General features: G+C 39.6%; 1 protein-coding gene across 3 annotated transcripts in view; it reads left to right on the forward strand.

Annotated features, from left to right (window-relative positions):
• Positions 1 to 23,337, forward strand: part of LRRC20 (leucine rich repeat containing 20) — an 83,104-nt gene that overhangs the window by 5,504 nt on the left and 54,263 nt on the right. Inside the window, exons 1-3 of one of the 3 annotated variants that reach the window (XM_007421697.4) lie at positions 828 to 1,068; positions 8,143 to 8,269; positions 22,327 to 22,476. In XM_007421697.4, the coding sequence (XP_007421759.1) occupies positions 8,188 to 8,269; positions 22,327 to 22,476 (232 nt within the window). In that variant the 5' untranslated portion in view covers positions 828 to 1,068; positions 8,143 to 8,187. Of the gene's footprint in view, positions 1 to 827; positions 1,069 to 8,142; positions 8,270 to 22,326; positions 22,477 to 23,337 lie in introns of those variants that run through there. The other 2 variants (XM_007421696.4, XM_088144371.1) reach the window with 2 other exon arrangements.

The following is a 23,337-nucleotide window of genomic DNA, read 5'->3' on the forward strand; positions in this document are numbered from 1 at the left end:
GTCAGCAGAGGAGAAAGTCTTCTAGCAAAGCCAAAGGGGAGGCTGATGCTTGTTCAAGGTGGAAAGACAGCACAGTCTGAGCTGCATGGCTAATTTTTCTGACGTTGGCTACAGATTGGCTACTTGCACCAGCTTGCAAGATTAATCACTGCAACGCTAAAAGTTAAACCAGAAATGGAGGTATTAACTAAGAGGGAACGAGTAGCATGGTTTAGGGACTCCATTTGGCTTGGGAAAAATAAAAAAAGTAAATGCCCACCCAAGAACTGAGCATGCTCCGTATTTTAGATTGGCTGCCCTGTGGAAAAGGGAAATAAGCACACGGTGGCATCGACTGCCCCGCTGCATCTTCTTTCCTTTTATCATGTCCTAGAAGTGAAAATGACTGCCTGGGTGCCTAGATTAATTTACTCGCAGAGAGTTTTTTGTGGTTGTAAACTGGGCTGAAAAATGGTAAAGTCTATGAGTCGAGCTCCGCTGCTGGTCACTTCTCAGGCGCACCCTTGCCTTGGCAGAGATAACGGAAGTGGTTTGCCGTTGCTTTCGTCAAAGATGCTTCCCCCCCCCCCCCGACGGCCATGGATGTCCTCGTGGTCTCCCATCTAAATGCCAAGCAGGTCGCTGATGATCTGTCAAGGCAGAAGTTCAGTAAAGTGAGTCTCCCGCTTGGCGGCTGGCGATGGGCTTCGCCTTTTCTCCCCTCGCTTAGCCGCGCAGAGGTCCACAGTCCCCCGCGAGGGAGGGCGCTCGCTTCCTCTCTGCCTCAGCCCTGCCTGGCTTCGCTTCGCTTCGCTTCCCTTCCCTTCCCTCGCCGCGGCTTCTGCGCTGATGATTGGTCCTCGCTTTGGGGCTGTTCTCCGTCCGGCTCGCTGGGAGAGCTTTCCATTCCCCACCCCCTCCGCCTGTCCAGTGGATTTAAACGGAGGCCCAGCTGCTCCTGTCCTTCTCCATGGCTGGGGGAGGCCAGCGGAGAGCGTCGGGCTCGCAGGTGCGCAACGCTCCGGCCGCCGAGTGCGGAAGAAAACCTCGCCGTGCACTTGCGGTAAGCGTGGAAGAGCAACCGTGCAGGTGGGAAAAAGCAGAAACCGGCAGCCTGTCATTGCACTTCAGACAGCCTCGCCTGGGAAGGCGGGCGGGGGGGGGGGGCGCAGAGGATGGAGGCCGCCCCTCTCCCCGCAAAAAAAAAAAAAAAAAAAAAAAAAGCCGCTCGTTGCAACGGGAGAAAATTCACCGTAGGGCGCGAGATATCTGCGCTCCTGGAGGGAGGGAAAGAGAGGGTGGCGCACAACTTGAACTTCCGGTAGCGATGCGAAGCGCTGTGAGTTCCAGCGCGTACAACGGAGTGGCTGCGGTCCTTGGCGCGGCGGATGGCTGAGGGTGGCTTTCCCTGCGGGCGCCTTGTCTCCCGCTCAGGCTGGCTGTGTTGCGCGATTGTATTTATTGTGGTTAACAGCTGTATTTCGCGCAATCCGTTTTCGTCCTCTCACAATACACTGAACCACAAACAAATTGCAAAATCTGAAAAGGCAATTGGCTAAGTTTATTTCGGTGCAAACGCAGGTTGTGTGTGAGACTCTGGTGTTCCATTGGATGTATTGTTGTTGTTCAGTCGTTAATCGTGTCCGACTCTTCGTGACCCCATGAACCATATCGCGCCAGGCCTTCCTGTCCTTCACTGCCTCCCTGAGTTTGCTCAGTTTCATGCTCATTTGCTTCAGTGATGCTATTTAACCATCTCATCCTCTGCCTTCAATCTTTCCCAGCATCAGGGTCTTTTCCAAGGAGTCCTCTCTTCGCATTAGGTGACCAAAGTATCTGAGCTTCAGCTTCATTATCAGTCCTTCCAATGAGCAGTCAGGGTTGATTTCCTTTAAGATTGACTGGTTTGACCTCCTAGCAGTCCAGGGGACTCTCAAGAGTCTTCTCCAGCACCACAGTTCAACGGCATCAATTCTTCGGCGCTCAGCCTTCTTTATGGTCCAGCTCTCACAGCCATACATTACTACTGGGAAAACCGTAGCTTTGATTATGCAGATCTTTGTCGGCAAGGTGACATCTCTGCTTTTCAATATGCTATCTAGGTTTGCCATAGCTTTCCTCCCAAGGAGCAAGCGTCTTTTAGTTTCATGGCTGCAGTCTCCGTCTGCGGTGATCTTGGAGCCCAAATAAATGAAGTCTGTTACTGCTTCCATTTCTACCCCTTCTATTTGCCAGGAATTGATGGGTCCAGATGCCATGATCTTAGTGTTTTTAATGTTGAGTTTCAAGCCAGCTTTTGCACTCTCCTCTTTCACCCTCATCAAGAGGCTCTTTAGTTCTTCTTCACTTTCTACCATTAGGGAGGTATCATCTGCATATCTGAGGTTGTTGATGTTTCTCCCTGCAATCTTAATTCCGGCTTGTGATTCTTCCAGCCTGGCATTTTTCATGATGTATTCTGCATATAAGTTAAATAAGCAGGGTGACAGTAGACAGCCTTGTTGTACTCCTTCCCCTATTTTGAACCAATCGGTTGTTCCATGACCAGTTCTAACTGTTTCTTCTTGGCCCGCATACAGATTTCTCAGGAGACAGGTAAGGTGGTCTGGTACCCCTATCTCTTTAAGAATTTGCCACAGTTTGTTGTGATCCACACAATCAAAGGCTTTTGCATAGTCAATGAAGCAGAAGTAGATGTTTTTCTGGAACTCTTGTGCTTTCTCCACGATCCAGCAAATGTTGGCAATTTGATCTCTAGTTCCTCTGCCTCTTCGAAACCCAGCTTGTACATCCGGTAGTTCTCGGTTCACGTACTGCTGAAGCCTAGCTTGTAGGAATTTGAGCATAACCTTGCTAGCATGTGAAATGAGCGTAATTGTGCGATAGTTTGAGCATTCTTTGGCATTGCCCTTCTTTGGAATTGGAACGTAAACTGACCTTTTCCAATCCCGTGGCCACTGTTGCATTTTCCAAACTTGCTGGCATATTGAGTGCAGCACTTTAACAGCATCATCTTTTAGTATTTTAAATAACTCAGCTGGAATACTGTCATCTCCACTAGCTTTCTTGTTAGTAATGCTTCCTAAGGCCCACTTGACTTCACTCTCTAGGATGTCTGGCTCAAGGACATCAGGGACATTAAGATCTTTCTTGTATAGTTCTTCTGTGTATTCTTGCCACCTCTTCTTAATCTCTTTTGCTTCTGTTAGGTCCCTGCCTTTTTTGTCCTTTATCATGCCCATCTTTGCACTAAACGTTCCTTTGATATCTCCAATTTTCTTGAAGAGATCTCTAGTCTTCCCCATTCTATTGTTTTCCTCGATTTCTTTGCATTGTTCATTTAAGAAGGCCTTCTTATCTCTCCTTGCTATTCTCTGGATGTATGCAGGATTCTAAAAAATGGGTTGTTAACCATAATTTGCTGAATAATCACTTTTGGCCTAGATTGTATAATATAGTATGCCATAAAATATGGTTTATTAACTACATCCTAAACCCTTGACTACTCTAGCATAGGATAAACTGCCTGTGATATTACAGATGTTGCTATGTTCCCCCCAGCAGTTTATGGGCAATGAACAGGGAAGCTGGAGGATGTTTACTTACGGCATACTAAACTCATCCATTGTGGCTGTCCAGATATATTTGGGGAACACACAATTAGGAATGCTTGATAAGATTCCTTGATGACCCTTGATTCAGAAGATAGTACAGCCATTAGAACTAGTTGCTTTTTCCAACCCTAGATGTAAAGTTGCTCTTTCCAACCACTAGAAGGCAGCAAAGAGATACAGAAAACTTTAACTGTTTTGTGCCAACAAGTGGTCATCTGGTTTAATGCAGCTCAACCATGGAACCCGCCTATGTCCATGAATTTATCTGGTCCATGTTAGTCACCTCTAATTCCTGGCCATTTACAAACTAGTTAAATAATTCTGGTCCAAAATACAGATCTTTATGGGACCTCTGTTTGTAACTGCTACCTGATTTTTTCACACATTTTGCAGAGTATGACAGGACCAATCTGCTAATCCCATGGGCAGTAAATTTTCTTAGGCCCCTTTGGGGATGAACTTTGTCAAAGGGGGGTTGAAAACCTAAGTTTATAATGTCTGTAGGATTACTTCTGTAATTAATTCTTCTGGATACAGTACTTTCAAAGAACAGTAGCTGATCCTTGAACTCTTTTTCAGGAAAAATGTTTATTATTCCTTTTCACCAATATATTCAGGTTAAATGTTAACTTGTTCTATAATTTCCTGTGTCCTGCCTCAGTCCTTTCACCAAAAGAAAAACAAAAGAATAAAATTACAATTTCGTCCTGTCAAGTTATGTTGGCCTTTTTGTAATTGTTGAAAACAGAGATGGCAATACAGTGGTACCTTGGTTCACGAACTTAATTCGTTCCACGATTCTGGTTGCGAACCGAATTGGTCACCAACCAAATCAAATTTTCCCATAAGGTTCAATGTAAATAAGGTTAATCCGTTTTGAACCATATGTATTTTTTTTTTTTAACCACAAAAATATGAAACAAAGTATAGTACAGTATGAAGAGAGAGAACGCTAACCTTGCTTGAGGTGACACCAAAAAGCTTCACAGCAAGTGTCTGTCTGCGACCGCGATCTCGCCTAGAGGAAGCCACGACCACATGTCAGAACAGGGAAGATGGCCGCGGGTCGTGTTCATCACCCGATGCGGAGTTTGCAAATGGAAGCAAAAATGTGCAAATGCTGCTGTTCACGAACCAAATTGTTCGTGAACAGAAGCGTTTGTGAACCGAGGTATTAGAACAAGGCTACACAGTTTAGTTAGAAGATCAGTAATTACACATCTGTGTTAAACCTCTGCTGAATACTATTGTAGCTAGGGGAATTTGTTTATTTTTAATCTGTCCATAAAGCCTAGGACTTCATCTTTAATCTGTACCACAGTATTGATTTGTATTATGAGAGAGAAAGAAACACTGTATCTTGTTTACTTTCTCTCCAAACCATTAATACATTTTATGCATCTTATATTTCTCTCCCTTCCTTTTTTTGCTAAGATGCCCCAGATATTGTAACCTTTCCTTATGAGGAGTTTTCTCCTATCCTAGAGATCCTTTGTGTTGATCTCTACTGCATCTTTTCCAGCTGTATGTGCTAGATGATTGGACTTGTTTGGAGTCAGGCGGCCTCCAAATTTTATACAATAAAATAATTAGAAGTTATCTGTATCTTTTTCCTGTATCCTCATCATCACCCAAACACATCTTGAGAGGGGGCACAATATATACTGTGCTTCTTTCTCTGATATATATGTACTCACCCAAATTTGTGCCTTGGTGGAATAGTGGTCTTCTGAGATTCAGACAAACAACCATGATGACTTGGGTAAGTGCTTATACTGCTAACTTTGTGGGTGGGTATATACACAAATCTTGCTCCAATGAATTTCACATCACCATGAAGTTCTATAGCAAAAAGAAAAAAATAGATATAACTGAAAATGGGATGAAAGCAGAAACCTTGCATAAATCAGAGAATTCAGGCTTGATAGTTTTGAATAGGCAGCAGCAGTATATTGAAATGCTGAATTGTGTATATTTCCCCTGTAATTGCAATTGGCAGCTGTTGATGGGTCTTTGTATTCTCAGCATTATTTAATGGATAGGACTGATTTAAGCTCTGCAGGTTTTTGGCTTCCATCTTAGAAGAATCTTTGGAAATGACTCAGAGTAGCTTCTGTTCTGTGGATCAGGAGAGCCAGAAGTACGTGAAGATAATTCATTGGCCTTATTTGCCTGGAGATCATGCTTTGGACTTGGTTTCTGATTCTGGCTTGTTCATTTTGAAGGAAAAACCAGCCAGAAATGCTGAATCACTTATAACCATGACCAGAGCTGTCTAATGTTGTTTGCTTCCACTTAGCACAGAAGCCAAGCAGGAGCAATTAAGCAATAAGCACCAAAAGATTGGTGGTTCCTGAGTAAGCCAGAATGTTTTAAAAAGCTGGGTTACTGTTGCGTGCAAACACAGCCATTATGCAGTTGGATCATATTTTACTTCCCACATGGATATTAAAGTGATTAGAGTTAGGGACAAAATGAAAGATATTAAAGATTAGGTTACTGTATCTGGGCCTTGAAAATCTGGATGAATGCTTTTTTTTATAGCAATTCTATTAAGTATTATAATTACAACAGTAAAAACTAAAACTAAAAAAAGAAGAATAAAAAGAAAGAGAGGAAGGTGCAGAAAAGAAAGAAAAAAAGGAAAAAATAGAAAAGTTCTTTACTATAGTAAAGTTTCTTTACTATAGTAAAGAAAAAGAAATATATAAAGACTTTCCACCTTCATCACAAGTATAAACAATTTTAGTAACTTATCACCTCCTGTTAAAATACAACAAATGATCTCTTCTTCCCATATCCCATCTTTTATCTATAAACAAATCCATAAAACATCATCTTTTCAGTCCTGGTGTCAGCAAAAAAATTAAGGGTTCTTGATCAAATAAACCAACTTTATATTCCTTTCTTTTACTTCCAACAATCTTAATCTTTAGTCCATTCAAATAATGTCATAGAACTTGATTTATTTCATTTTTTCTTTGTCCCTTCTCACAAGATTCTTCAAAACTTTAACAGTCCTCTTTTGTAAATCCAATATAGAAAAATTATTCAGGTCACTCTCTTGGTTTATTATTTGTGTGTCCCTTTTAATTACTAAAACATCAGCTGCCTTCCTCTGTATGTCCAGTGTTACATCTTTTTCCATGTCATTCTTGTAGCCTGTCATTTGTAAATCCACTTTCAACTTAGTCTCTGTCTTATCAGGTAAAACTTGTTCCTCTTCAATAACAGCTTTTAGACACAGTCTGTCCATAGAGGCAAATATCACTGTTGATGTTGTTAATATTAACTTTTGACTCCGTTTTTCAAAAGTGACCTTCAATATTTCCAGTGTTAGAATATTTTGGTTCATTCTGTAATTGTAAGTCAAGTTTATGTGTTCCTCTCCTTTAATTGTAATCTTTAGTTCCCTCTAGTGTCCAATTCTTAAAATCTTATCTTATTATGTTTTTTTCAAAAAATCAAAACAAAAGCATTTTCCCATGGGAAGAATTCTTTATACTAAATTCCAAAATCTTATTTCAAATTTATCTGGACCCTTAGTCCATTTGTAACTTTCTAAAATCAAAGTTTTAATAACCCTTTTGCTATTTAACCCCCCCCCCCAATTTTTTAAGTTCTTAAACTTGAAGTTAAAACTTCCTTTCACTAAGGATTGAAGGAAACTCTCCCAGTGCTATCAAACTTGTCAATCTAAAGGTTTCTAATAGTTGAACAAGCAATTTCTGAAAGTGATTAGAAATGGAAGTATGCGAACCCAGTGTCCTTTCAAAGGCACCGACCACAGTTTGAGCAAGATGGCTATTCTCTCATCTCCCAGAGCTCTAAACCCACTGGATATCGCTATCTTGCAGTCTCCTTACAAGGAACAGCTGTCTGGAGCACTTGTAGGTGATCTCAAGTCCTCTCTTTGTCTGGAGAGGTTTTGAAGAGCTGGTCTACTTGCTGGCTCTTTGTTCCACCATGGTTGTTGGCTCTGCTTTTTGCGAAGCCATCTTCAGTCTGCCATTTCTTCCTCTAGAAGTAAAACATCTGGACAAATGCTTGATGGAAACTAAGCGTTAGAACTTTCTGTATCTCCTAGAAACTTGCTGCTAGTCATTTTCTGAATTCTTGCCATATAGATAGGGTGGCCCTATGGAGATGCGCTGTAATAGGCAATCCAGAAAAAAGGGATTTCCTATTAATGCATATATCTGCTAAACATACCAAACAGAGGCTTAGTATATAAACATTTTTCCCTATTTGCTTTCTTCTGAACATCTGTGTTTGCATACACACACATCATCCTGATGGAGAGCTGCATTTCAAGATGTGCTTACACATTGAATTTATTTCTGTGTAAATGTTCAGCTAATAGGAGGGAACAAGCCATTTCTCCTTCAGGTACATTAATCTGTTAAACATTAGTGGACCTTAGTAAATTTTAGGCGCACATTGACTTTATTATTTTTTTTTCTTTCAGAAAAGCTGTTTTGAAACCCTTTGTGAAGTATTAGCACTGTGGAGCCTATTTTGATTTTGTTGTTATTGTTTGTTTGCTTAGCTGTAGGACCTTCCTTAAAGGATTTTTGTGGTGGAACATACCTGCATGGAGAAAAAAATGGGTGAAGCTGTTGCCAGAGTAGCTAAGAAGGTGAATGAAACGGTTGAAAATCAAGCAGATTCTCTTGGTAAGTTAACCACTGCTGTTTTTTCAGAACTTAGGACGCTTTTATATATTAAGCTAGAATCAGTGTTTCTCAAACTCAGCAACTTTAAGATGTGTGGACTTCAACTCCCAGAATTCCCCATCCAGCATGTTGGCTGGGGAATTTTGGGAGTTGAAGTCCACTCATCTTAAAGTTGCCAAGTTTGAGAAAGAACTGAGCTAGCTAGTTGGTCCCTTTTGCCCAGTATTGACTATAACAAGAGTTAGTGGCTTTCCAGAAGACATTCTTATCCTATTCCTGAGAATGGGAGACTTCTGGTCCTTCTGATCCTATAATCCTGTAATGGATTATAGTTCTTACAATTAGGTGCATCATACTTATACCAGGCTCCCCCATCAAACTGGTTCTGTGCAGTAGCAATAGGTGGAAACCAAAGGAAATAATTAGGCCAGCTGCATGGTCTGGTCCATCACAATCCAGTCAAGTCTCCAACAGCAACGAAGGTGCTAATTGGGTTGCCAAGACCCATATAATTCATATCACAATGTAACATCACCAGACTTGCATGGAATGTAAGTCTGGAGAAACATCTTAGTGTATGCAGTCACACATCATATTAAGTTATAAACCATGGTTAAGTGCAAGTCATAGGGTTGTACAATATACCAACTCAAAGGCAAACTGACTACATTATGACTTTGTTCTCACATCGTAACAAGCCATGGATTGTTTAATCATAGTTCATTGTGCAAACTACAATTCACTGGATTGCACAACACGGTAAATTGCATAAACCAGAATGTACAAATCAATATGGCTGTTGATTTGCATTGCCCTACTCCAAAAAAGCAAACTATAGTATGACAATATGTTATGTGAAGCCAGTATATGGCTTAGGACAGTATCTGAACTAAGGCCTAAATTAATGCAATGTGGTATGTGTTAAATTAGGCAGTATCTCGGCAACCTATGGTAGTCAAGATATGGCTGAAGTTCCCCCCCCCACTTTCTCGCTGTTGACCATGCTTCCAAAGGATGCTGGGAGTTGTAGTCCCATAACATCTGGAGTGCAATAGGTTGCCTACTTCTGGTCCAACTGTTTGTCATGTAGGAAAGCATCTGTTCATTTTTGGAGAAATAAACTTAACATAAAAATGGCCAGGTCAAGGCCCAACTGACCTGTTCTCCATAAATTTATCCAATCTAAAGATAGTGCCCATCACCACATGTTTTGGTAATGAATTCTACACATTAAATATGTGCTGTTTAAAGAAGTCCTTTTTCCCCCAGTAAGAACCATTGGATAGCCTTGTTCACTTTCTCCATATCAGGAATGATTTTATACCCCAATTGTGTCCCCATTCAGTTTTTTTTTAATGTAAAGAACCCAAATATTTTAGGCTTTTCTTGTAAGGAAGATGTTTGAGCCCTCAGTCGTTTTAGCACTTTCCAACTAAATATACTGGGGTACTAGCATTTATTTAATAATCTGGAATCTATATATGTGCACCAGACAGTGTTTGAGCATTCATGAAGTTTTAAAAACATTTTGAATTGTGGACTGAAGAATTGGGATGCCCAATTTTGGAGAATCAATGGATCCAGGTATTAAGAAATGTGAAATATGCCTATTATGATTTAAAAATGAATTTATTTCAATACAAAATACTGTTTGTGTTTATTGGACCCCTTAAAGTCTGTTTTTTTAAAAAAAAAACAGGCATTAAAATTTTTTTTATTTTGGCATTGTAAGAAATGAGAAGATTCTTTAATTCATATGATTTGGTCTTGTCCAGACGTAATCTTGTTTTGGTTTCAAATTACTACATACGTCACTTTTGAGGAGAAGTATTATACTTAAGGATCTCAATGTGATTTTGAACTATATTCTAAAACATGGAATTTGTCATGTTATGAAGAACTTTGGCCTAGGATAGTGTTATTGAGGTGTGCAGAAGTCTACTGATCACTAGAAACTCCATCTTTGTGGGATTTGATCTGAGCTTGTTTTACTCAAATCCGCACTACCTCCATATTATTGCCAGACACTGGTTCAGGACTTCTACATCAACAGATAGGGATAGTTGATTTGATACACCAACTAATTGAAAATGAGAGACTAAACTAAGGGTCCAAGTACCTGGAGCATGCTAAGCCATAATGGCTCTGTTAGATTTTGGTTTAGTATGGATTGTAAATTCATCTGTTATGATTTATAGACCAGCGCAGATGATGTAGTGTATTGAACAAACCACATTTAACTGGGTTCATACGTTCATCTGAGGTTAAGCAAACCAGTAATTATGAATAATCATTCTAAATATAAGTAAGCTTTGCAAATATTGTCAGGGAGGATTCAGGACCAATAAATGCCATTTTTCAGAGCATAGCATGTAGTTACAGTATGAAATTCACTGCCATCAGACGTGATGATGATGCCACCGATTTTGCTGATTTTCAAAGAGAACAAGACAAATGCACAGAGGGTTGGGCTGGTAGATGGTATTAATGCTGAAATCACAGGTCATGTATCTTAAATCCCATTTGCAGGAAGCCACAGTGAAGAATGGTCATCACCTTCCTATCCATGTTTGTGAGCTTTTTGAATGAATATATTTGGCTAATGTGTAGATATTGCTTTGGCCCAATTCAGTAAGATTCTTCTTATGTGCTTGGGTTATTTATTTTATATGGTGCCTTACACAGTCCCTTCCATGGATCTCCCTTCCTTTTATCCTCACAATTTCATTTATTCTCTCAGTTTGTATAGTCACCCAGCATTATGAGGTAGGTTGTGCTGAGAGAGCCTGAGATCTTTATTTTATCTTTGTTTTTTATGTTTTATTGATTTTATTGTAATTTCTTTGATTGTTGTGAACCACCCAGAGTCATTGAGAGTCAGCATGCAAGTTTATTAAATTATTATTGTTATTATTATTCATCTTTTACCAATTCTGCATATTACATAAGATGATCCTAGATTACTCAAGGAAACTAACCATTAGGTTGTGAATGTTCTATTAGGCTTTTTATATAGAATTGTTACTAGGTATTTTAATATGAATATTTATATTTTTATTGTTTTGGATTTTAATTGTAAGCCACCCAGAGTTACCCTCTGGGGGAGATGGGCAGCATATAAATTAAATAAATAAATAAATAAATAAATAAATAAATTAATTAATTAATTAATTTTATGGTTTCTAGACCTCCATAGCTGATGTGATCTTGAGAAAAAGCACATCTGTTTTAAAGAGTTGTAGGCAGGTACAACATTTGCACCCCCACATGTTCTAAAGCACCTTTTTTGGAATTGAATTCAAAGTACTATACAGTTTAATGGCAGCGTGTGTCTGCATACTAACTGCTGGGAATATAGCCAGAAGAGTGCTATTTTTAAGTTAGTGTATGATTGTCTACAACTGTAAATTAATATGTCTGATAGGTTGACTTGGTTATATTTTGGATTTGTTAAATCTGGTTACTGAATGAGCTGACAGATGATCGGTACTTTAAAAACAAATACTTTGATCCCATCCTTTTTAAGCCTCAAAAATGCTGCAATGTCAGTTGCTCTCAGAGCCCATTGAAAACAAAAGAAGTTATTCTGGTTGGAAATCCAGGAGGTGGAGTAGTTTCCCTGTAAATCAGGAAGCATATTGTAAACTTTGGCAAGAAAAAGATCAAAATTGAAGGTGGTTTGAAGATGCGGTTGTATCCTATGCTCTCTGCCTCTCTTTTTGGTATTTTCCAATTGAATATTTCAGAGTGAGTAGGCTACTTAAGGACTAAGAGCACCTTTGGAGTTTCCTTGATTACATAATAAGTGTGTGTTCTCTCTCTCTCTCTCTCTTTCTCACACACACACACATGTTGTAATAATTATTCTGAATGCAGTTTTCTGGGCAATCCTTAGGATTGGGTGATGAGCCAGTCATAATTACTCTGATCCAGAGTGAAAGCATCTTCTCACTGTTCCTCTTGAGGAATGACTGATGGTTTCACCACCCAAACCACCACCAAAGGGAAGAGAAACACTTGTAGCAGTACTGCTGAAAGTATTCTTACAAGTGAAACCAAAGTTACTCCAAAAACATAGGATACTACTAGAGATACTGAATTCACCTCATGGAATAGGCAGTCTGGATCACTACATAAATAATTAGTTTAATTGATGTACTTTGCCCATGGAGTCATAAAAATATGAAATGGTTTTCTGAGACGATAGAAGAAAAAGGCATCTGACTACTTATTGTAATAATACAACAGGATACAATAACTGATGTTAGAATGAGTTGAACAATGGGCTTATTTATACAATGAAGTTTTATAATTTCTTGAAATGATACAAAATGTAACTTTCATTTTGTATAATTGAGTGACTTCATTGTGTTCTCTTAGCAAGGAGTGATATCATGGAGGCTTAAACTTTAAGCAAGGGAGAGGGAGAATTTGTAGAAGATTAAGTGGAAAAAGAAATACAGCACCTGTAACTTTTAACTCCCTATCTAGTTTCTGACAAAATAAGTTGGAAACCATCTGAATTTAATAAATGTATAGGCTACAGACACATTTGGCACAATAGTTTACTAATTAATTTCTAGATAGCATTTGTAGTCCATCCAATCAAGTGGGTGGTGAACAACAAAAACTGGAAAAAAAACCCCAATATAAATGCAATTAAAAAAAAACCCCAAACAATATGATTAATGAATAATATAATAAAAAATAGATAATTAAAAAGAGAAAATGCAGTGTAGAACATTTGATTCAGTGATAAAACCTTGATCAAAATGGAACAGTATTTAAAGTCAGCTTAATATTAAAGCTATCAGTAGTCTTTTAGGGAGAAAATTCCAAGCCTGTGAATTTTATCTAATAACATGAGAGCTCTATTTAATTCAAAAGTAGGTAAATTTATAAAAATGAATTTATTTAAAACTTCCAGTGGATTCCTTAATATTTAATGTGTTGCTCTATATTGGGTTGTATATGTTGGATTTCTCATCACCAGGCATAAAGGAATTATATCACCAAACCACAGGAGACAAACATATGATACTTTATACATATACTTATAAAATTAGAAAATAATTACAGAAATTTAAACAGAGATAAAATACATCTCATAATAAAAGTGTGACCAGGTAAACTGTTCTTTTTCAAATGCTATTTGTTGTGAATGTGCAAAAATCATCAAGTCAGTAACAGACTATCACATCTCCTCTCGTTCACCTTTTCTCTAGGCTAAATATATCCAGATCCTTGAACTGATTCTCACAGGGTTTGGCATCCAGGCTATACATCATCTTCAGCCCTCTTCTGAACTTATTTCAATTGTCACTCTCCTTTTGAACGGTGGTGCCCAGAACTGGACACAATAGTCCACATGGGATCTGACCAAGGCAGAGTAGAATGGGACAATCGTTTCCCATGATCTGGACTCTGTGCTTCTGTTAAAACATCACAAGATAGCATCTGCCTTTTTAGCAGCTACACACACTGCTGGCTTCTGTTTAACTTATAGATAACAAGAACATCCAGATCCCTTTCACAGGAATAACTACCAAGCAACATCTTCCCCATTCTGCACTTGTGCCTTTTGTTTTTCCTAGCTAGCTGCAGATCTTTATATTTCTCCCTGTTAAATTCCATCTGTTCATTCAGCTCAGTGTTCAAGCCTGTCTAGATCTTTTTGAATGTTCTCTCCTTCATCTAAAGTATACACACACACACACCAGCTTTGCATCATTTGCAAATTCTGAAAGTGTCCCCTCAACTCCTTCATCCAAGGCATTGATAAAAATGTTGGACAGCACAGAGCCCAAGACAGAGACTTGATACTTCTGTCCAAGCTGAAATGAAGCCATTAATGAAGTCCAGACTTTGGCTACTTTGATAGGTAGTTCTGCCTGAAGTCCATTCTGTGCTCAGGCTCAATCTTGGGAGATGATGATGATGATGATTAATTTGACTTGTCCCCGCCCATCTCCCCACAACGGGGGATTCTGGGCAGCTTACAACAAACTGAGATGCAATGATAATGGTTTGGAAATAGCTGAGCAAGTCACAGGAATCTCCCCAAACAATTGAAAATTAATTGCAAAAGAGTGCAAGTCCAGAAAGAGAGCAGCAAATCATGGTTGGAACAAACTGGCACTTGGTAACCTTGGATGTTTTGTGACTTTTATTTTCTCTGTGCTTATAAACCACTACTTCAAATGGCTGAACCATAAAAGATTCTAATAAAAAGTCACATGTTGTTGAATAATTTTTTATCTACACACTACCATATCCTGACAGACCTCAGGTAGGCTTTGATCAAGATAGATGTGAATTGCTAGACTACTGGCAGAATTTGTATGTCCAGTGGTGCATAAATACCACTGGACATACAAAGTTTGTAGTAAGTGGTATTGCATAAAGTCTGAGTGTGCGTGCACATGTGGAAGTTGGAATTACCATCAAAGAAGATGTGTATGACCATCTGTTAGCAAGAGTTCATTCATTAATAAGTATTTTTAAAAAAGTTATTACTCCTTCACTTAGGCTCCTGAAACAAAGAGAACTCAGGAGAAAAGCAGAAGTAGATCTTCACATGAACTGAATTTATGCACAGAAATGAATTCCTTGGCTGAGAACCTCAGCCTCCTGTTCCTAATTGCCATGAATACGTCTACCAACCCTATCGCTATTTTGCACCTGATTCTGGATTCTCAGAATCTCAGGATTCTAATTCCTAACAATGTATACTTCATAAAGTTCTGATATACCAAGTAGATTTTGCAGAACTGAGGTCATTCAACCTTAGTTCCTTCCCAAGATTGGTTGAAAAGGAAAAGAAATCACTGTTTTCTGTAGCTCTGGAATAAAACTGGTAATATGTGGAAGGAGAAAAGCCTGGGCAGTCCCAGGATAGGGGATTCAGTGAATGTGTCTGGCCATGAGCTGCTGAAATCATGTTAATGGAAAACTTCCAAGGGAATGACAAATGCTTAAACATTTGCAAAAGCATAAATAACTGCACAGGTTTCTTTGTCTGAGCTGCCAGTTTCGAGGCCCGCTGCAGGTATATCACAAGAAGAGAATGATCATCAAATGAAGATTCAGACTGGAAGGCAAGCAAGAAGCATTGTATTATAAGAGCAAGTGTTTTATAGGAGTTATCTCCTTAAAGGACCTAGGCAAATAAACATGCACAAAATTAATATTGTTCATGTTGTATGTGTGTGTGAAGGTTACAACATGACACTATAGAAATGCTTCTTCCAACTCCAACTTTCATGATAGAGTATTGATACTTTGAACTTTGGTGTTGGGGAAGACTCCTAGGAATACCACAAATAGCCAAGACAAAGAAATGGATCATAGATCATGGGAGCTGAGTAACTACAGTCAAAGCAACTACAGGAAAGCAGTACAGGAAAGCAACTACAGTCAAAGCAACTAAAGGAAAGCAGACAATGGAGTTGGAAAAAGGAGAACTGGAGGAAGGAGGAATGTATTACAGATGACCCCAGCAGCAGCAACGCAGACTAGCTGGTGAAAGACTGGATAGTGGAAGAAAGATGCTATGGGGAAAGGAAGTAATTGGACTAGCAGAGTGGAAAGGAGTGATTCAGGTGCTGGCTTTCCAAGAAGGCTTAGAAAAACAGTAATTTTCTCGCTCCTCTTCCTCACACCCCCCCCTTTAATTTTAAGGTGGACATAAGCTTCAACTTAGAAAAGGTTAGGTGCAGGAAGCATAAGTAAAGCAAAGCCATCTAAAGAAGGAATTAATGTAATAGAGCTCAGTTATTAAGTTTAGCAACTATACATATAAGGGAGAGACTGAAATAGATAAGGAGCTTCAAGGAAGCTCTGTAAATAAATGCATACTTCAATTTTTAAGTTAGACTTGTAATTAGGACATGCACATCCATGGTGGACATAAAATTACTATATAGGGGAAATATAATTACAAATTATTTTCTTGTTTTGCATTGTAACAATAAAGTTATAAAGTAGTGTAGTTGGTAGAAGAACACTAGGTGTATCTGGATTAGTTCCTGTCCCTTTTTCAACCTCCAACACAATGCAAAGAAGTTAGAGTCCATATATTTATGTATGTATGTGCTCCAGAGTTTAAAATCTAGGCTTTTTCCTTCTGCCCTTCTGCACCAATCTCTTGCTTGTGTTGGGAGGCAGCTGAACAATGTTTGCATAATAGTTCCCTCTAGCCCGGGAATCTCTGGTTCCTAACTTGTCAGTCTGAACCTTGTATCATCTCCTTTATTTTCTCAAGAAGAGAGTCACAGAGATGACCTTGGAGAAGGCATGCAGAGACTATTAGCAAAACATGAATTAACCCTGAGAAGAGAAGAAGAAGAAACTTACAAAGAAACTTAAAGTGACCCCCCCCCCCCGCTCCACTTGACTCTCTGGTATAAGAGAAGGAAGGAAGAGAAAAGCTGTCAGGCTTTCAAGATTCTGTTACGATAGCCTACAGCAGTGTTGTCCAAACCTGACCACTTTAAGATGAGTGGACTTCAACTCCCAGAATTCCCCAGCCAGCCATGCTGGCTGGGGAATTCTGGGAGTTGAAGTCCACTCATCTTAAAGTGGTCAAGTTTGGACAACACTGGCCTACATCAATAAAGTATATTTCCAATAATATGGAGTCAGTTTCCTGACTTGGTCTACCTCAAAGGGCTGAAAGGTATCTATTAAGGCAGAATCTATTTAGCTTAAAAGAGAAGCACATGATCTTTTCTAATGTACAATGCCTAACTAGCAGGAACAGCTCTTATCTCAAATAGCAGGTCACTATACTGTAATGTGGTGGCTCATGACTCCAAAATTAAATAACAGATCATTGCTTTGCAGAGAATCAGTCAGGCTTCAGAAAAGGAGAAACACCTGGAAGCCGAGCTTTGCAAATTATATTCTTGTCTAAGCCCTTCTCTGATAATGCTCTGAATTCTTCCATTGTTCCACTCAAACTATTAACTGCAGCAGCTGTTAGAATGGACGTGAGCTGCGTTGACTGCACTTTTCTTTTCCATTACATTTTGAAAAGAATTGAGTTCAGCTAGCTGATCTCTGGTGCTGCATGATCAGCAGCCAGCTGTAATTCAGTTGAAGTCTTCAGGATTCTATAATTACATAGAGTTTCAATTGGGAAATTGTGGCCGTTTAAGATCAAATCAAATCCAAAAATGCTAGGGAGTTCATGGCAGCTTGACATTCTGGCAAATTGGCTATCAACAGACACCAGGAGATAAACCCCACCTCCATGTGATTTAAGACAACCAAAAGCGACTATGTGTTAAACAACCGGCAAACTTCACTCTCCCCTACCCTGATATTACAGAGCCTGCAAATGAAACACCTGCAGGAAAACAGCCAGGCGTAGAGAACATGGACTGTATAAAGTTTTTTTTCCTATTCAAAGAAGAAAATTAGGAGATATAAGGAGTAGATCATGCAGTAATCTATATTATGACATATCCTGGTTCCGTTTATTAGCAGGGAAGAGCTGTACACTAAGACCCACAGGAGATTGGAATGGAAAATTTAGATAAGAATCACTAGATATTATATAGATATAGATGGTTGAAGAGTAAAGCTATTATGTAGGAAGCATTTTAAACAGTACATACTGTTTTTCAGTCCTAAATACACAGGTGACTAATTTAAAATAGTAGCTGACTGGGTTTACTCATCATACTGATACTTCATCTGGTTTACTTGTTATGGCTTCCTATGGGGATTCTCAAACTGTGGGTCATGAGAAAACATCATAGGTTTCCAGATGTTTCTGTATCTGTTTCTCCAATAGTCCATTTGGACTTCTAAGAATTGGGTTTCTCTTTCTAATCTGGTCTTCTTTGAATTCATTTCTTTGGCTGTACAGCCAATGATACTCTTCTAAGACCTGTTTCTTGAGGTCAGGGACCCCCAAAACTCCATGTACTTTCCCTGGAGCCTTAAAAGAGGTGAATTCTGTTCCGCCTGAACAAGCTGGAAGCAGAACCAAATTCTGACTGGGCGCCAATTTGGTGTGTGCAGAGGAGATAAAAGATAGAACAAGGAACCCACTTGATGCTCAAAACAGGACAACTGAGCAGGATTTCATTAGTTTTATTCATGGGGGGGACACAAATTCGTTTTTCATTTTAAGGCATCATATAGCAAATAACAAATAACAAATTTCAAGAATTCCCAGTTTTGTGTGTTGTGTGAGCCCAAGTACCGTGGCTTGTAAAGCAGGGTTTATGGTTGAGCATGTTGAGTAGTCAGCCAGTTGTGGTTTATTTGGTAAACCAACCATGACTAAGTATGATACATGAACACTGCTGCGTTGTTAGTCTGTACAGTGTTAGTAATATGGAGAGGAATTTTAAAGATGGAACATATTGATTGTGTTATAAACTTTCATGATCTTGTTGGACTTTATGAAATGGACTTCTAATCTGTTCAGATGCTGACTAAACGAAGTAGAAAGAAAAGCCAGTTAAGACCAGAAGAAGCATGGATTTCTGAATACCTTGCATAATTGAACTTTTTATACTGTACGTGCTTAATAAACATTCCAAAGCAATAGCCTTTACTATCTGACATTTCATATGTCTAATTTTCATTTTCTATGCACTCAAAGTGAAGTCTAAAACTTAACCTGTCTTAAAAAAGAAATGCAGAGATTAGTGGAAAATTAGAAAGTTTCTCTTGCTGCTTCTGACTTCATGCATGCTTCCATTTCATTTTCTTGGCTATGGTACAGGAGTTTGCCATTGGCTGGTGGGGGTGCCTCAGTCTAGCTCCATTCCTGGGTTTCCTGATGATTTTCCATCTGAATACCAACCAGATCCAGCCCTGCTTATGTTTTTGAGATCAAACGAGATCTGCTGTGAATGTGATTGCAGATGTCAGTACGGTCAGATTCAGCCTAGGAAGAACACACTGCAGCACAGAGCCGTTGGTCACTTTCGCCGCCTCAGGAAACAGTGTAACCGAAAGTTAACTAGAGACAGGGGATGGACAGTTAACTTGGCAGCAAGGAGTTACAGTGGTACCTCGGGATACGAACGCCTCTACTAACGAACATTTCGGGTTACGACCAGCTTCGGCAGGAAAATTTTACCTCGGGTTATGAACTTGCCTCTACTTATGAACCGGATCCACGGCCATTTTCCCTGCTGTCACGCAGTCACGGCTTCCTGTGGGCGAGGTCGCGGTAGCAAGGAGATGTTCGGTGAGGCTCGTGGTGTGTTTTGCGGTGTTTTGTGAAGGTTTTTGGTGTGCGTGTTAGCATGGCTCCAAAGAAAATGCAGAGCAGGCTTGGCGGGAGTCAGGCTCTGAAGAGGAAATTGCCTCGGGTTGTGACCAAATTCGGGCGGAGGGCGGAACGGATTAACCGGATTTACATTGAACCCTATGGGGAAATTCGCCTCGGGTTGCGACCAAATTCGGAGGGCGGAACGGATTAACCGGATTTACATTGAACCCTATGGGAAACTTTACCTCGACTTGAGACCAACTCGAGTTGCAACCAGAGTCACGGAACGGATTAAGTTCATATCCCGAGGTACCACTGTAATTAGAAATGGCAACACTGTAGCGCAGCCGGCTCCCCAGGCGCCCCGGGCAACTCCGGCTTACAATACACTGGGAGTGCAGCAATGCAGAGGCAATCAGCGGTTAATTCAAAACCGGATTGAAACAGCCACTCCAACTCAACATGAGAAAAGCTCCAGGAATGCAAGGGCAAGACAGACAAAGGAAGAAGATTATAACACAATAGAAACCGGCTGAATCTGTCATCAAGGTGGGGGAAGGAAGATCACCACGAACCAATGGGCAGCCCAGGGCAAGGGCGAGGGGCGGAACCGAGGGGTCAAGGAGGAACCCTATAAAATTGCTATAAGAAACCACACCAAGCCAATCCTGGCTTTGTCTGTAACCGCTACACATTATGCCTGAGTAAACTAGCTTTTGTCCCAGCCTGTGCCTCACGAGATTTCTGTTCAGCGCCGAATGCAGCGAATCTTACAAGCACCATATGTATGAAAAGGGACATCAAACAGATGTTTACAGGGGCAGGGGGCTGTTATGACTACATTTAGCGCTAAAGCAAAATATTCGTTGCTTGAAAATAAGTCAAATATGTTTTAATAAACAAAAAGTACACATTTTTCATTTTTTCAGGTTCATAGAGGTGTTGGATAACATGAGAGAGGGGAAGGCACTGAGCTAGTGATTCTGTACTGGAGTTACCATGGACTCAAGTGCTTCCCCTTCGTGATAACCAACTGGGACTACCTGCTAAGTAGCAGTGCAATGACCATAGAATAGGACCCCCACTTCTAATTCTTGTAGGTGGCCCAGAAGAGCACCATAGTTGATGGCATCAAAAGCTGCTGAGAGGTCTGTAGGTCCAAAAAGGGCACGTGCCCCCGTCTAAGTCCCAGTGAGGGTCATTCATCAGAGCAACCCATGCAGCTTCTGCCCATGATGAGGCCTGAAAACTGACTCATATTTTGTGGGGTTTTTTTTAATGTTTTATATTTTGTACAAGTAAGTTTTTCTTCATTTTAGTACCATGTATGTTCTATTAATAACATTCACATTTATAAAGTCATGTGTTTATCCCATCCCAACCTGTGATCTTATATTTTGGTGAATGCGGCTTTTCTGAAGGGCAAACTGTTGTTAGATAGAGAAGCCAGTTTTGAGACTCCAAATTTCCTGCTTTCCATACTGCCCAATTTGTTGCCATCCTTAAATGATTATTCTCACAACTTATAAAACAAAGGGTACTCCAGTAGTCTGTTTAAACTCACCTAATTCACTTTTAATGGAATAACTGTTTTTCTTTTTTTTTCTTTTTTCTTTTTTTTTCTTCTCTTCTCTTCTCTTCTCTTCTCTTCTCTTCTCTTCTCTTCTCTTCTCTTCTCTTCTCTTCTCTTCTCTTCTCTTCACCCTCCCTTGCACATGAACAATTTGGCTTTGAGTTGATTTTTCTATGCTTCTACTATTTTCTGTTAAGAATATACAGTATAGCCAGTTCCTCTCTTTTTTTAAGATGGCTCTAAAAAGAATCCTACTTCTTGGGGGGGAAATATTACTGTACTGAGTACTGGAGAAACAGGACAACAGCTGCCTTCCAGTGCTTCATTACACCTCTGTGCTCTTATTGCTGATTCTACACGGTTACTGTAAAGAAATATACCTTTCTCATAAAACTTATAAGCAATTTCAACCTGTAGCTTAAAATAAGGCTGCAATCTTCTTTGAAAGTTAACAGTCTGGAGCAAACAGATTTGCTTAAAAGTAGAGTTTACAAAGAACAGATGATAAGTGGAGAGAACAGCTTTTTTCCCAATGTTTCTTCTATTTCCAGGAAGACGTGCTGGCTAGATTAATGTAGAATATGGAGGAGTTATTTGAGTGTTCTTCTCAGGTATAATGTTGCAATTAATTGACTGGAATTATAGAATCAGATGAGAGCAAGTCCTCTGCCACCTCACTAAAAAGAGTGCAAACCACTTTTGCTAGGAGGAGGAAGAAAGTGTGCTCATTATATTCCTCTGCTGCAGGAATATATTCCTACATTTACTGAATTTTAAGAATTTTGAAGGGCAGATTGTCCTTCAGAGAGAGGTTATTAGATAGAAGAATCCAGAGCAGAGACAGGATGGACTATTTACTGTCTTCTGAACTGAACTGGAGAAACCAGCTATGTGCATTTATCTTCCAGAGAACTCATTTTTCATTTCTTACCTGCATGCTGTGTTTGTCAGTGATTAGTGTCCATAATTAAGTGGGAGGAAAATAGAAGGGTGTTCCAGGCATTATAAGTTCCTGGCAGCACTATTTGATATTCCAGTCTGTTGCAACATTCCATCCTACCCCTATCAATGTAGACTTAATTTAAAAGTTACTACCGTGGGTCTGTTTTTTATTTTTCTAGTACAAGCATCTAATCCTTATGGACCGCGAATAAAATTATGATGCATCAGAACCTAGCTCATTTTGTTCTGGAAAACTCAACACTTCTTCTCTCACCCTTCCTTTCTTCCTTTGATGTTTTTCTTTAGATTTGGCAGATTGCAAATTGATGACATTCCCCATCGCCCTTTATAAAGTCATGAGGCATGTGGCTGAAGGCATGCATTTCATCACACTGGCCAATAATGAGCTGAAGTCTGTTACCAGCAAATTCATCGTCACTTTTAGCCAGCTGAGAGGTAGGTGTGCATCTCTGAAATTAACAATACAAAGGAAGAGTCGGTGTTGTGGCTATTCCTCTTCCAAATGTTAGGACTTCTTCATTTTAAACACTTATTTATTGCATATATTGCATGTTTTTCCTCAGTAACTATGAATATAACATTACAGATTGATAATAAAGCCGTAGTTATCAAAATTACCCTCTGCCAAGTGTTATCAGCAGTGTGATAATCCTGGCTTGTCACAGCCTCACAAATCTTTAATGACAGGTAAGATCTGCCAGCAAAAAGTATGTGTGGGACGCCTCTGTAGGAAGATTATTTTTGAATCTTCTTGCTGTTGTGATGACATTGTTACTCTGCCTTATACCCAAGGAGAGATTTATATCTTTCATTATTCTATAGTGTTCTCTGCAATGCAGAGTGATCCTATGTCCCTCAGTGACCCACTACTTTTATGGTTCTCATTTAAGCCAGAGGCTCTCAGACTGCAGGTCACAGTCCCATGGGTGTGTGAGCAGCTAAGGGCATTAAAAGAAAAAAGAAAAAAGGAAAAACCTAATCAGGCTTGCACAGGTAAAATGAGAGCACTTTCAAAACTCACTTGTCCTCCCCTTTGCTGTGCAAGCCAGCTGCAGGCAATTGTGAGAATTCCTTGATAGATATATTAAAATTTAATTTTTAAAACCAAGTGGTATATTATCTCATGCCAAATCCATTCATTTCATTTGGAAGGAGGTCACTCAAAACCTTTTGTCACAAAGTTTGAGAATTTATCTGTGGAAAGCAGAATAATGGCATAACTTAGTTGCCAGTAAAGTAGTTTACAGTGTTGATGTCTGTTGCCAACAGTTCAGGGGTGGTGGTGGTGGTAAAATA

Source organism: Python bivittatus, unplaced genomic scaffold (genome assembly GCF_059951505.1).
Source record: "Python bivittatus isolate LINGU-HERP-01145 unplaced genomic scaffold, Pbiv_v1 ctg000400_np1212, whole genome shotgun sequence".
NCBI classification, from domain to species: domain Eukaryota; kingdom Metazoa; phylum Chordata; class Lepidosauria; order Squamata; family Pythonidae; genus Python; species Python bivittatus.